This window comes from Leptosomus discolor, chromosome 1 (genome assembly GCF_034619465.1).
Source record: "Leptosomus discolor isolate bLepDis1 chromosome 1, bLepDis1.hap2, whole genome shotgun sequence".
Lineage (NCBI taxonomy): Eukaryota > Metazoa > Chordata > Aves > Leptosomiformes > Leptosomidae > Leptosomus > Leptosomus discolor.
In genome coordinates this window covers 20,272,459-20,288,441 of record NC_141391.1, presented here as the reverse complement: position 1 = coordinate 20,288,441, position 15,983 = coordinate 20,272,459, and the positions used below count along the sequence as shown (strand labels likewise).

The 15,983-nt window shown below is 36.6% G+C and overlaps 1 protein-coding gene across 1 annotated transcript in view; it reads left to right on the top strand.

Annotated features, from left to right (window-relative positions):
- The window catches only part of MICU2 (mitochondrial calcium uptake 2), a 155,843-nt gene that overhangs the window by 121,067 nt on the left and 18,793 nt on the right, over positions 1–15,983 (top strand). The window contains exons 6-7 of the mRNA XM_086481820.1: positions 2,239–2,321; positions 7,315–7,377. Of these exons, the coding sequence (XP_086337946.1) occupies positions 2,239–2,321; positions 7,315–7,377 (146 nt within the window). The remainder of the gene's footprint in view (positions 1–2,238; positions 2,322–7,314; positions 7,378–15,983) is intronic.

Below are 15,983 nucleotides of genomic sequence, written 5' to 3'. Positions count from 1 at the left end.
TTAATGTGAGATTTCTTAAAGCAGCCATTAATATTTACATGACTTCCAAGTCACCAACAGAACAATAGGGAAGCAGGAGAAGAGTCACAAGGTTTCCAGAGTCTGAGTTCCAGGACACTGCTGACCAGACCATGCTGCCTGTCATACAAAAGTGCTGTCTGTAACAACACTAAACTTAAAAATATAATTTTGCATCAGATAAAGGTTTTATTTTGCCCTTGTGATCCCTTTTTCTCTTTTCTCTGTGCCTTGTATCATCACTGTCTTTTTTATTCCAGTGCTGTATTGAATTTCATTTCCAGTAATTGGTTAATGGAGCTTGTGGTAAAGCCCTGCCTGGTGAAGGAGTCCGGGAACTGAAGCTGTCACCTTTACTCTAAGCTTCATTTCAATTAGGCAGTCACACATGTTGACAGCTTGGTCAACGTAGGAATAGTTGGAGGGGAAGCACCTAAGTCTAACCTACACTCACAGCCAAGATGAAGATTTTCTGTTCAAATTTTGGAATTTTGCCTGATTCTAATTAAATACAAATATATCTGAGGTAGTCTTTGAACTATGCTTATTTTACAAACACATACCTTTGGGGTTACATCATATCAGATAAGTATGTCATCTCTGAACAGTATAAGCAGCTTTAGGTCCTATATTTTCAGTAACAGCTCTCTTATCTGAAAAGTGTAACACAGATGGTATGAATTACTATTAAATACATCAATTACTTTTATTCTCTAAATATGTTATAGGATAGACTTTTCTTGCTTTTGTACTAGTAACACAAATTTAGCATGTGGCATTTCCATGAAAAGGAATCCAGTTTTGATTATTACAACCCAGTTTCTGGGGAAGGGCTCTGCTATGCAGATCGTAACAGTATTTATAAAATATCCCTGCATCACAAGGTTGTTCCACAGAGAACATTAGTTGGCTGCTGAAGATGTAGTTATTTCTACAATGTAAAAATAGTACTTTCTTTAACCATCTTGTTATCATTTAAAAGGAACGAGATATTTCTTTTACTTGTTCCTTTTGCAGAAAGATTCTCTAAAAAAAAGGCAAGACTTGAAACTTTACAGGATGGAGCTGGAAGAATATATTTCCAAAAGAAAAACTCTGAAGGCATTAGAGTTTTTTAGAGATACTGCTTCACTGCCCTCGTGAGTCCAACATCGTTCTTGAAAACATGAGTATATTCTGGAGCCGATAAGTCCGTGGCTTTCATATTAATGCCTGACTTGACTGGGTTGTGTAATTAATTCACCTGCTCCAGAAATTACTGGGATAAGTGCTTGCTACTGCAGTGAACTGTAACTACATTTCAGCAGCATGCTGCTCCTGTGTGGGCTTACTAATGAGGGAGGCCACCTCCTGTAAGCAAAGTAAGATCAGGAAATTGTGGGAAGGAGCTCAAAACACACTGTATTTTTATAGCGCCTACAAGATTCAGAACTCATTACATTTTTGTGTTGAAAAGAAACATCCACTCGGTGAAGGAAATGCAGGGTAAAATTGTATAAAATTCCTGAAAAAAATCTGCTTGATGGGAGTCATACAAAACATGCTTTTGTCCAAAAAGCCAGAAAGAGTGGTTTATTACATCTTGGTAACATTTGAGTACATTGTTTGGGGAGGAAGGAGAAGGGAAGAAATAAAAGGCCTGGGGCTAACACAGTGGGAGCAGGAGCCGAGAGAGCTGGCTGCAATTACAAGATCGGTCTGTTTGGTAGGGAAAACTGCAAATCCCAGCATACAGTAGTGCCTACAAGAAGTACCTGAGGACTACACTGGCTCTTTCATGCCGTTTGGGAATAATTATTGGTTTCTCAAGGTACTCTCCAATCATCTCACCTGAGAAGGAGCTCTAATAAACAAGGGAGAGCTAGACTTCAGAAGTGACATGGGATTATGGAGACATCTATGGGGAATATCCAAGACCAGGACAGCAAGACATTTTCACAGTCATTGGGATCAGATGGACATTCATGGCCGTACTTACTCACTCCTGGCATTTCTGGCTTTGACATTGCATTAATCATCCCTTGAAACTGTAGTAAAAAGGTGTTTAAAAAGTTTGCTTATATTGGAGAAGGTACATATGGTTTACTGGAAATATCATGTATGTTAATAACAATGGAAAGCTGAACCATAGGCAATATTCCTTTTGCATTAAATATTTAAGTACTAGTGTAAGTGTGTGTGTGTGTATTTACAGTAAAGTCCTTTTGCAATTTGTTGCAGAACCCCATACTGGATTTCAGATTGCCTTTAAAATGTTGGATACAGATGGCAATGAACAAGTTGAAAAGAAAGAATTCTTTAAGGTATGTATATTTATATGCATATTAATTTTAAAGCATTTAAATAGTTCCATGGGTTATATTTGTGAAATGAAGATTTATTAAAATCTTGAAGCCTATTTTTCACTCCAATCTATGATCACATACTTGCTAAAATAGTTTATATGAAAGGAGTGCATACCAAAGCGTTGCTATAGAAGTACTTAAATATTTGAATCCACTTTTATAAATGTTACCTTTGACTTGTATCTGAAAATCTGTTATTGGGAAGGGAGGAGTTGGTGTGCATCCCTTGATCCCATGAGCTAATTTAAATAATCATCTGGAAAAGTATTTTATTTTCTAATTTTTTGTATTTTCTTTAATTCACCATCTTCTCTTGGTTTTTATTAATTTTGTTAGCTGTTGCACAGGTTTTTTACCAATTCACACTTTGGAGAGTAACAGCAGTTTTTCCTGTAGTTCGTATAAAATACAAATATTTGTATATAAATGCTTTAAAAATGAAGAAAATCTTGCTTTGATGTTTTAAAGAAGAATAGGCTTAATTACATGGCTTTTTTAACTTTATTTAACAGGAGACTATTAACTAAATACTTCTTTTCAAAAGTCAAATACAAAATTAACAATCATGTTTTTTAATAGACTCCCTCAGCTTAATTCAGATCCTTCATTCACATTGGAAGTGACTAGGGAGGCGATTTTGTAAGAAGCTGAAATGGCTACTACAACACAAATTATTTTCTGTCTCTAGGATAAAGCCAAAGATGATTTGGACATCGTTTAGTGGGCATGGTGGTATTAGGTTAATGGTTGGACTTGATGATCTCAGAGATCTATTGCAACTCTGTGATTCTATTCTATGATCATTAATCATCAACTCTAGAGAACCATACAATCTAAAACTTACAAATATGCACCTGTTGACAGAGAAGTTACCAAAAATTTATTTAAGTGTATTTTTATAGCCTTAAACTCTGAATTAATGATACAATAGAAAGTGTTTTCCACTGATAGCTGTTTTTTGGTGAATTGTCTCTTAGCAAGATTACAATTGATGAGTCATACTTAAATATATTTTAAAATACAGTAAAAATACTTTTAGACTTAGCATTGTTTAAAAAAATACATGAAATTACAACATTTCCCAAGACAATGTTCACAGAAGCCCCTAACTGAGCCTGCAGATAACCTGCGCTCATTTGTTGCTACACAGAATCTTTCAAGCTTGAAGGATTTGCTCAGTTAAAATGTTAATTATTTTACTGATTAAAAAAAATCAAATTCTAGCTAAAGCCTTTATTTTTAACCTACTAAACCTGTGAATTGTTATCAGAGTAGCAGTGCTGTGATCACCGAAATATGTCTGTTATGGCTGTATTGTTCATCTACAAAATGGTGTGTTACAGGGAAAAGTAAGTCCATGAGCACAAGGGAACATATTCAGCCTGTAGTGCCTCTGCACCAAAATGCCATGCTCACAGTACGTCCTTTAAATAGGTACTGTGTCAGTTAAGCAAATGAGGAGATTCTTGCAGAAATAGAGCACAACTCTCTTGGGGAGAAGTACAGTATGTCATATATTTAATATCCATTACCCATTTCATGTAATTCTAATGAAATCAGCCAGTATGAACAACAGAAAGTCATCAGAAGTAGAGGTGAAAACATTATATAAATCGTTTAAAATAATTTTATTTCTGTTGAGGCAATCAAATTAAATTAAATTAAAATTATTGTAGTTAGATAGATTGTTACTTTGCATTTGCTTTATAGGAAATTAATAGAGTGGTAAAAAAGTCATATAAATTGCTGTGTCAACTCAGAAGGATCATTAAATGAAAAGAAGTCCCACAGTATGCAAGCAAGTCAAAAGATGAGTTTTCTCACGTGACTGCTTGCCCAACATTTATAAGAGGTGACTTATTTCAAAGCAAAGATTAGGTTTAAAAATAAACTTCTTTGAATGTAAGAATCTGGGAAAATGTGTGTACCTTAATGTCTGTATACTCTAGTTCTGTATGCATCATAGAAAGCTTCTGTATGTCTAATAAATTAGTAAATTGTATGGCTAATCTGTCATTTGTCTTGTCCCAGTTGGTATCTCAAGAAAATACATCTGAACTATTCTATAGTTATTTTCACACTATATTTGGCAATAGAATCAGGAAACGTATGTAAGGAAAAGGCAGTGGAAAAGCATAGAAAAGAAGCAGTAATTAGGAGGTGGTTACTGTAAGCGGTATGTGATGGGAAAAGAGATTTCAGAGCTACTTCATTCTCTTGCTTTGTCACCTCTTCTCCCTACTTCCCATCCGTTACCTACTGATTAGACATCTGTGTATGTCTACATTACCTGTTGATCTAGACTGTAAATTCTTGGAGGTAAGAACTTTGCCTTTTTGTTTGCAAAATGTCCCATCATTCTTTGAATTGTGTACATCTCAACTCTCACATATTACTGGATAAATGGGCACAAGATGTGTCACATGAATCATTTAGGAAAGAGAGAAGGGTGACAAGCAGACTCTACAACCCAAGTCCTTCATGCCTTCCAGGACATTCATGTGAGACTTGGTGAGGGGTATTTCCAAGCATGTGCACATAGTAACCCATGCACATTAATCTGAGACCTCCCATACCAAAGACCCCAAAATCCCCAGCAACTGAGGAATTTCTCTAACTCTGTCCTGATGAAAGATTTCTAAGTAAAATTAATGACAGTTCAAAACTATTGGGAATGGAGGTAGGGTAACACTGATGGCACATGCAAGAGCTATGTGATTTTCTAAATAGACTGTCTTTATACACTTATCCTGGGCAACAGATACCACAAAAACCTTGTAGAGGTTCATTGAGTGATGAGTGAACCAGCACGCGACACTGTCAGCAGCTGTGGCGGTTTGGTACAGAGCACCTCTGCAGTCCTAAAGCATCCACAAGCACTAATCTCTCTCAAACTGGAAGTTGCAAAATCACCTTTTCTTTTTTTAAGACTGACATAGCCTTTCTGACAGCTCTTGTCGTCTTCAGAAAAGATTACTTCTTAGTATTTCTTTACTAAAGAGGCATCAGTGGTGCATAATGGATCTCATTATCTTTGAATTAGCCATTAGTATCTTCCAGTGATGAACAGATATAAATATGAAATACAGATAAATAATAATAATAAATGTTACATGGAGAAGTTAAGCGTTAGAGTCCATTTCTCAAGGGCAGAATTATTCTCCCTCAGTGAGTAGTTGCTGCATTGTGCTGGAAAAAATATGCAAACTACTGGAAATAGTTTCAAGCACTATAAGGATTTACATACAGTTTAAGAAAACAATAAACTAAATCTTCCAGAACACTTGTGGAAAAAAAAGTATACTGTGTGTCTGTGCTCTTTAGTATTCTCTGCAGAGATTTTAAGAGTCATTTAAAAATAAAATCCAAAAGAAAAAATCATATTTTCTCTTGTTTGGAAAGTGTTTGCAGTTGTATTTCTTGTGTGTGAGCAAAAGATGGATTTTTCAGGTAAGAAGAAATGTAATTTTTCAGTGAGAATATGGATAAGCAGTTGTGGTTTTACCCAGAGCTCTACGTTGCTATTTTGATATGAAGAAATTCATAATGCCTTTGCTGTACTAGTCAATTGTTTTGTAAGCGATCAAAATTAAAAAGAACTTGGAGAAACTTGGAAGAACTAGTACTGTGTGATTGTCTTGTTTTACAGTATTTATTTTCCTAAATACTATCAAGGCATGCCATTCAGAAATAATAATAGAAAGTAACTATCCTGAGGAACTCAAAAATTGAGGCTATAAAAAAACCAGAACAGGTGAATTAGTCAAAATTTGAAGGCCAAGGGAAGACCTTTGGCAGCACCAAAGTTAGTGTTCTTTTTCCTACTTGCTACTTACAAGGCCAAACTGCTTCTCTGAACAAGATACCAAAAGCAAAAACATAAAGCCCTGAGCAGATATTTGAAAACATCACAAAATAATGGCTATGCAAATTTGGTCATGGATTATTTTTTTTCCCAGTTTTAATGGGCAGGGTGAGAAATCAGAAATGTTTGAGAAGCAAACCGGCAGCTTTGAAAACCCTGAGCTTTAAAAGCATCTTTAATAAAGTCTCCAAATGCAGAGTGATCAGTGTAAGCCCATATCTGTACCTGAAATGTAATAAGCCCCTTGTTCTTTCATTTTTGCTGTCCTTTTGAGGATTCATGCGAATTTCTGTGAAAGGTAGGTATACCTTGTGCTATGTTAAATCACACGTTCTTGTGGCAGTGTTGACCTCCCAAGCTAAAATACAGTCAAAGAAACCTTGTAGCTGAGATATTCTCGAGGTGCTGCAAATTAATGCACGTTCTATATTACCTTAAAACTCTATTTGAGACAGTGGAAGTTACGGTTTTTAATGTGAGTCATTTCAGTACTTCCAAAAATCTTCTTAGCTAACATATTCAAGATTCATTTATTTGTGGGGTGGAGGGGAAACTCAAACCATATTGTGCTTAGTGCAAGTTCTGAAAATGTTTGCTTATTTAATTTGATTATTCTTTGTTGTTAGTTGTATAGTACCTCATATGAACAGAGATGTTTTTCACGTCTAGATGATCATGAACTATGTAAAAGTGTCTAAGAGGACAGCATGAAAATCACAGGGTAGTTTTTGTTTCCTGATGTTATACCCTTGAGTTTCAAAATCTTACAGAGTGAATGCTAAGCTTCTAGTGCAAGAAAATCTCCTCTAAAAATAGAGTAAGCACTGGGTTGCAAGAGATAGATTCATATGCTCTGCTTGGCTATATTAACCACAGTAGATAAGACATTCCTGGGAAAAAGTGTGTCTGAATAGCAAAACATCCTTAAGTATGCAAATATTTTGTCATGACTAGAGAACCTTGCAGAAACTTAATGACTTTATAATTAAGAAAAGGTGAAATTAATGCAACTTTCTGAAACAGGAGACTCTTGTAAAACCAAATTTGTAATTTTGCTGTGTTTTTTTCATCTTCTAACAAATACAGCTACAGAGAATCATTGGGAAGGAAGATGATTTGAAAACAGCTGGAGACGAAACAGCATTTCGGGTATGAAATAGAGATACATTTTTCTTTACAAAAGCATCGTCATATTTCCTGTGAACTTTGTTGTTTTTTTAGATAAGTATATAATCATCAGTATTAGCGCTTTAATTAAATCAAAGTGCATGATTTGTCAGCTACTTTCTAACTGCGGAAGAATCTCCTGATGAAATGTATTCAATTATTGTATTTCATTACTGTGAAGTCACGCTGTTATTTAGTTCCTTTAAGCCTCTGTTTCAAAGTAATTCTCTTCTATTTATGAAAAACTCAGAAAAAAACCTCTGCATTGCCATCTGAGAAAAGAGACAGAAATTGATACCTTAAACTTACCTAAGTGCTGCTATTGCAGTAGTATCAGCTTATTCTGAATTGTGTTTGAATGTAATTACTGTCACTGAGGTAACAAAGGCAAGGATTACTTTAGTTAGATCCACTTCCAGAAAGAAATGGCGTAGATGCAGACCAGAAGAAACAATCTTAGAGTATGATCTTCCAACTGGGTTAGAAGTTTCACTGGATTGCAGACCATTAGCAAATGGCAAATACCCCTTGACAATGAAAGGGGCAGGTAAATTCTTGCTCTCTTCTGGCTGTTTTCCCCTGAATCCTGCCGGTGTAACCTACCTTCTTCCCAGGAAGAGTCTTTGCCAGCTGCCATCTCTTCTTCAGTCTGTGTCAGCACAGAGACAAGATATTCTGTACCCTGGATGAGATTGAATGACACTGAAAACAGAGAGAGGGAAGTCTGGAGTATACTGAAAACACCTCAGAAGCAGCTGATGAACCAGGGCAAAGGAGAGGGAGAAGACAGATGGATTATCTACATTTATTACTATAAGATGCTGCTTACATCAGCAGCACTACTTTTGTTGCATGCTTAAATTGGATGGTGTAGCTGAAGAATATTTTTCTCACCACAAACTTGCTTTCAGTTGTAAACTGAAAATGGGTAATTAGGCATGAGGCAGCCACTGCTCGTGTTGGAAGCGTTCAATAAGAAATTTATACAGGGCTCTGCTTTATAAACCTATCATGTCAGCAGTTTCTACAAAGAGTTCATCCAGCTTGTGTTCTTTAGTTTTTCACCTGCCTTGTGAAAAATGGAAGTGGCAATATTGCTAAGACCTTTAATATTTGCTAGGCATAAACAAAAACTGTCTTCTGATACATAAAGGTTTTTCTCCCTCAATATGCGTAGAGAGTTCAGTTAAAAATTGTTTGACTGACTAACAACCATCTCCTTTTCATCAGTCACCAGATTAAAATAGCTAGGATTAATAGGGTTGCCTGCTCCTCAGAACCTATTTCAATTGAGACTTAACTGCCATGACAGGGAAAGAAAAAGGATCTTTATTCTGCATGAATGCATAGATGTCGTATAAAATTTCTAGGGAAACTTTGATACAGTTGGACAGATTTAGTTATAAACACATAAGCTTATTGGGAGCTAATTAAATGCCTGAGCCTGAATGTCTCTATTTTGGTTTTTTGTCTTCAAATTTTGTCGTCAGAATTCTCCATTGAGAAAAATCTGAAGTTATTGTAACCAGAAAATATTATTTAATACAGGTTCTTAGCAGATCATAAATGGAATTATAGTACGTTCCAAAGTAGAATTAAATAGCTTTGGGGAGTACAGCTATCTTGAAATTCTTCTGGTCCCTATATTTCTACCTCCAATGTCCAAATTATCACTTTTCTTCTAATCTTTGTTTTCTTTCCTGTCTCAGTCTCTCAGAAAAGAAGTTGATTATCTTTATAAGCAGTGAATCTGACTATACGGTGTAGTCTGCATATGTTTTTACCCCTTATTTTTAATAATTATGGCAGTCATAGTATTACTTTCAAGCAAAGCAGATAAAACATAAAGATACCGTTTTTAAATTGGCTTGTTCTTTGAAAGCTGAGACACTGCACCAAAAATCTGGTGTTTGGGATAGTTCTTTATTTCTACAACACTTTCAGAATTTGCATATGAGTTTGCTGGTTTTTCAAAATAATCCCAGTCTCTGATACCGGATGGAAAATGTCACTGACTTACAAAAATACGGTTTAAATGATAGCCTGCAACTTTATTTAACCAGCAGGTACATCCAGGTATGTTCCCTGTACAGTGTGTAGACAGAGGTCCCTGTCATTCATTTACTGTATGGAGGTACTGCTTAATACTCATTGTGATACTGTATAAGGAAAAGAAAAAGCAGTTCGTTTGCTGTGCTCCCAGGATGCTTGTATTTCTGCCACTTTTACTGAGACTTTGACTTGCATGTCTAAAATTCAAAATTTCACCATTTAGTAATGGCGCTTGAATGGGATTGCAGTGGACTTGGTTATTCAGATAAACATAATTCAATTGGGAGATTGATGCTGGAAGAAAAGCCAAAAAACTCTGCCTAGCCTTAACCAGCCCAGTCTTTTGGAAAGTTCCTTGCTGACTTTCACAGAGCAGGCAATCTGATCCACTCATAGTACAAGTGTGCGCACAGCGAAGGAGAGAGGCAGGCAGACGCACAAGACTGGCAACCTGCTTCTTTCTAAGTAGAGTGGAGAAATTGGTGAAGAAGTCAACAGAGGCAGTGACTGTCTCACCTCACCCATCTTCCCACAGGCCAAAGGAAATGCTGCATCTGGCTTCCTAGCAGAACTGTTCTGCTTTGTATGAAACATGCAGCTGGGCATTTGACTGCTTCATGGAAGAGGAGATGCAAACTTCTTGCCTGGAAGTGGTGTAGAGTGTTATAGGAAAGTGCAAGAGCTGGAAGGGTTTGGTGTATTTTAAAAAAGGTGTTGCCCAGTAAACAGCATCAGTTGCGGGGGGTTTTTTTGTGTTACTGCCCTGAGTTCCTCAAAAGGATACTTTAATAGCGTTACAGGCATTGATGTTCTGGTGGTGAAAACAATGCTAGTGGTTACAGATATAACCCAGTCGTCTAGATCAGAGACTTTGCTCTTGGGCCCTTCAATTTAGATTAATGAGTTATCAGGTAGTTTCAGTATCCCTGATTCAATATGCTTTGTGTAATGGCTAAACTTAGAAATTAATTTTAGGTATTGTTAGGAAAGGAATGGCAATACAGAATGTTCTATATTTTTTTTTTAAATCAAATTCATGTTTCATTTACAAATGATTAAACAAAGGCTTCTGGGTTCCATAATGAATACATTTCATATAAAGTATTTCATTTACATGGTTTTTTTGAAACATTTAACTAGTAATTGGGGACACAGCTATTAATGTCTTTTAAACAGAAAACTTCTGAAGTAGAATTCAGTCTGACTATAAGCAGTATACTTTGAGACCCACAGATGGATCTTTTCCTGTTAATTTTGTATCAGTTGTTTTAACCTGTCTACCTCTCTCTCTTTCTTTTTTTTTTGGTCCTAAGAGAGGTGAATGATGTTAGTCATTCACGCATTTATCACCACTGAGCTGGTCAACACAAGGTTTTACACTTGCACCTTCTGACTTTGCAGCATTGTGATGCATCTCCTCAGCCACAGAGACTGTGCAGGCCGTTGTAACCTGCCTGTCTACTCCCTAGAATTTCTAATTACTTTAAAGTTTTCTGCCCATAGCTTCAAAGTCTGCAAAGCCCTGGGCCCAGAATAGCAGAATAATAAAGTCTGCCTAAACTGAAGGGAGAAAGATGATGGTTGAGAGCTGTGCTCTTCTAGAGCAGTAATACTCTGTAACAGAGGTGCAGCAAATTGAATTTTGCAAGAATCTGGTCTGAGACTGAAGTTAATATCCCTCCCCAAAAAAGTATGTCATTAATCTTGTCACTTCTCAGTTCAGATGGAGTGCACATTTTTTCTTGACCTATCTTTTCCAATGTAAATGTGAATGGCTTTTATCAGCAGATAAACATTGAATTTTGTTGAAAAGCTTTAGATTCTTTAAACCAAGGAGCACTGCAATGTTCCTGTGTGCTTTAAAGGAAGCTCTCCAGGCAGGTAAACCCCATAAAGAGCCAAGCCTTGTGTCATCAAAATATTAGGCTATTAAAAAACTGCTGGGTCATTGTTTTTACCTCATGGACAAGTAAATTATTTTATTTTTCCGTGTGATCTGATGACATTATAACCTCAAGAGAGACAAAGAAACATGCTCTCTGACATCTTTCTAGGTACCTATTCTGCAAGTACAATAAATTTGGCTTGGATAGCCAAAGTCTCTCCCATGAGGAATTCATCTGGAAGCTCGTTGTGGTCACAGTAGCATTGCTTTCCGTTGCACAGTTGTGTGAGGCAAGGCTACCCCTTTAGTCTCTGCTACTTAACCTAGTCTGAAGTGCTTTAAATCATATAGAGAAGCCAGATAGCAGTATGGGCTCCTGACAGGCCAGGGAAAACACACGACTTGGCCTTGCACAAACAGCTCTAGTCTTTGATTCAAAACAGCAAGAATTTGGTCATAATGTCTGAAGGCTGCCTAGGGGATTTGCTTGTAAAATTGAAATAAACTGGAAATAGTGCACATAAACGTGCTTGGCCAGCATTTTGTGATGACTGAAACTTGGGATGGCAGCCCGAGTGTGGACTACCTGGAGACACATTCAAACAGCAGAATAGGGGAATTTCACAGTCCATCTGAGTTGTTTTTAGCACTGAGAGCAAGGAGGTTTACACCTGCTGAGGATGGGTGTGCTCAGCCTTTAAGGCCAAGTCCACATAAATCAGTGTGCTTCAAAGAACATCATACCTTCTGAGGGGGATCCTTGATATGGATTCTCTACTGTTGATGGAAATTAATATTTTTAAAGTATGGCGTGACAGGGAGGCAGGGCCTGAATTCTTGTGAGGGTCTGTGCCCAGCTGTCTGTAGAAGCTGCTTTCCCCAGCTGCCAGCAGCGCAGCACTCAGGCAGCCTCCAGCTTCACAGTGCAACAGTGCCATTCCCTGACTGCTTGATGCAGTCAGCCGCTGGTCACAAGACTAGTTTCAACACATTCCTATTTTTGGCATAAAGTATCTCTTACAATGTCTGCTCCTAAATTACCTTTAGCCCATTTGGCTGGAAACCATTTTTATTCTGTACCTCCTCATGAATTGATGCAGAACTGTGGGTGATGCACTGAAAGCTGAGGATGCCTATGAAGTTACATTCTCTTCCTTGCTAAACGGTACAGCGTAGCGATTCCATGGCATTAGTTGTCATAAAAAAAATAATCCCCCAGTAATGGGAATTATAGATGTTGTTGAATGCTGGATACAAGCCGTTTATTGTTTAGAAAATCCTCCATTGGACAACTTCTCAGATACTGTTATAGCCTCTGTAGAAAAAATTGTGCACATTTTAGCCCTTCTGTATCAGACTTGATGTATTCTTGAATCCTATGTAGTAAGAAAGTGCCTTGCAAAACATTAAAAACATTAATATGGATTTACATCATGATTAAAGCTGATTCATCATTAAATGATATGTTGTTTTATTCTGGGGCCCACTTGAGGCTGTCTGAGCTTTGCCAAAAAAGATTGCTTTTGGAGATCTGGATCTCCCAATCCCACTGGCTTCCCTGTTTACGGTTCTTTTGACTGGCTGTACCTAGTAGGATTAATTTCATAATGGATACATCTTTTAAACCTTCCCAGAACTGAGTTGTAGGATGTATCCCAGTGTCTTGGAAGACTATCAAAATGACAGAAAGCTTGATGCTTTTGAGCAGTGTTTGAGGCTAGGCTGCTTAGATTGAAGTCTAGCTTGCCTTCAGGGATAGAAGCCTGGCATAATGAATTGACTGACCTAGCAGCTGAAAAACAAAAAGAAGTGGACTTAGAAAAATTAGCAAAGATTTAGTCTTACTTTTGGAAAGATTTGGAACATCACTAGCAGACAGAAACTAAGAAATTGTTCTCCTTGGCCCTCCTCTCTTTTCTGCCCCTGTTCTTCATCTGCTCACTCTCCTTCTATCTTAACCAAAAAAAAATTCAATCCAAAATATGTGTTATTTTTACAATTTCTATTGAAACAAGACATTGCACAGCAAATACCATCTCCCAGGAAGCAAGAAAGAGAGTAAGGAACATATTACAGATTTTAATCACGATGAATGCTTTCCAGTCATGCTTCAGGCAAATTCTGCAAGGAAAGGTGGTAAGAATCTAGAGACAGTAAGTCTATTAACATTTCAGATGAGTTTTGAAAATCAGTTAGGTACATTATTCTGAAAATCCTGTCTCACTGGATGATAAGTTTCTTCTCAGTGGCACTTGTTGCTACTTGCTATGGTATCAGGTCCTAAATGTCAAAATCTCAGTGGGGAGCTACAGAATTAGGTAGGTCTGTGCCAGTGACTCACTGCTGCATCAGGCTTCCGTGTTAACAGTCTGTGTAATGTAATAAGGAAATAAATGTTGTGTTATCTGATCTTGCTTAAAAAGGAATAATTGCATAATTCAGCAGTTCGTGGTGCTTTTGAAAAGCATATGAGGTGTTAACATTACTCTAGGAAAATAAGCCTATGTTTGTAATACGTACACAGGTGTTCATTAGTTCATATAGACTTGTGTGGCGTCAGAACTTGGTCTTTGGGGTGCTTTGTCTGAATTGATGGACTCTGGAACATGTCTGAGTTCCCCGGTTGAGATAGGTGTGTCTCTGCCCCATCCCGTGCTTGTATCAAGATGAGACTCAGAACATCAACATCCTCTCTGCACTCTGTGCCTCAGCTTTCTGTGAAGTGCACATCCCAAAAGGGTGCTATGGTGCAGCCTCCCAGGGCTGAAGCTACCAGATACACCGGAATACAAACTTTCACTCAATTTAGGTAGTAGCTTTGTGAGTCAAAGCTCCCAGTCTGGTTCTTTTTACAGCTTCAGGATAAGGTTACCATTTTGTTCTCATTGGTGAGAGAGACATTCCAAATGTAAGTTATTGTTTTACCTAAGCTCAGGAGAGTGAGGTGTTGGAAGTATTAATAGAGCCCTCATTATCTGCTAACAAAGATTTGTCATGTCGGTACTAATTTATACAGTTCAGCAGCAAAAGCTCCTAATGATTCTGTGGACAAAAAGGAATTATGTACTAACATGTACTTTAACTTAATAGCATTAACTCTAGGAAGAGCAGTTTTTTGAAATTTTACCCTTAAGCTGTAGTCTCTGTGGTTTCCTATTGCATATTCTGTTTTAAAGAAATGTACTGTTTTGTAGTTTTAAAATACATTTAACTCTCACTAACATAGTGTTTGGACATCTGCCAATTCCACTTTGGAATTTCAACTGATAAAGAAGGTAGCCAACAAGTAGGTGCATTTTTGTTATAAATCCAGGGGTAAGCTTTGTCATCTTAGATAAGATGAGATAGGTATTGTTTGTATGTCTTCTTACTTATAGCTAGAGAAACATGAATAGAAGAAAAGAACTACTTTTATCCCAGACTTAGTTTTTAAAAGGTTATTTGAAACCTTGTTTTTCCATTTGTTTTCAATACAACACTGATTTTAATATGGAGTAATTAAATTGGAAGCATTAAATTACTTAATCATGAATTCAGTTTTTAAAACTACACCAGCAAATTTATTTTTTGCATTTTTCAAGTCTCCTTTAAACATGTAAGCAAAAAAAAAAACACAAAAAAAACCCAGATTAGAATCTCTCTGCAGTGAGAAATACGTGGATTTTTCTCTGTTTCTTCTTAGAAAACTTTGCATTCTGACATAAATAGTTCGAGTTTGAATTTCAAATAAGTATACATGAATATTTGACTTTTGACTTTCAAGAAAGCGTATACCAATGTTTATGCATCAGTCTTCACAGTAATCTGAAGTGTTTAAACTTTAGAAGGATGGATCTTGTGGGTATTTAAATATTCTTTGCCTGCAGTTAAATGATAAAAGTTCAATAAGTACAGTTTACATATGGCTTGAAAAGTGTTTTTTTTTCTAGGTTCACCCATACATCACTTGTATTGCTGGCATTTAGTGAATTGTAGCTTGCAGTAGAAATGAGGAATGTTACCTCTTTGACTATAAAATAACTGTATCACCTATGCAGTAAGCATGAAACACACAGTGGACTAATGGGACTTGTTATTGATGATGCTGAAAGCTAAATAACCATTAGTATTAAATCTTATGAATAGACTCTTTTCTTTCATCATACCTTTTCAACCAGATAAAAGACACAGAGGCTATTTAGATGTCATAAGAATAGTTTGTTGAAATCCCTCTGGACTTACCAAAAAAAAAATATCTCTTCATGTTGCTTAGTGTTTTGTTGTGTTCAAAGAAATGCCAGTAAGCTAGTGCTGAAAGAAGAATAGAACAGAAGTCCAGCATTATGTGTGATTTTAGGCTTGTTAAAGATGCTGTTGAGTTGAAATAATGTGCATCCTTTTTCTGCAGAAATCTCTTCATCAGATTTAAAAAATATATAGAAATGTCACTAACATTGAAAATTTGCCAAAAGCCTTGTAAGACCATATTATAATAGAGTACTGTGAATATATTTTTCTAGTTTCACTTTTTAGACTATCATGAATGTTTTTTAAATGGCTGCAACAAATTAGAAATACCTGACTAAAAACTTTTTTACAAAGATGTTAACTTTATTTAAAGCCTCTATTCACCTAAGCATAAAGGTTTTTAAAGATTTAACTAGCAACCTTC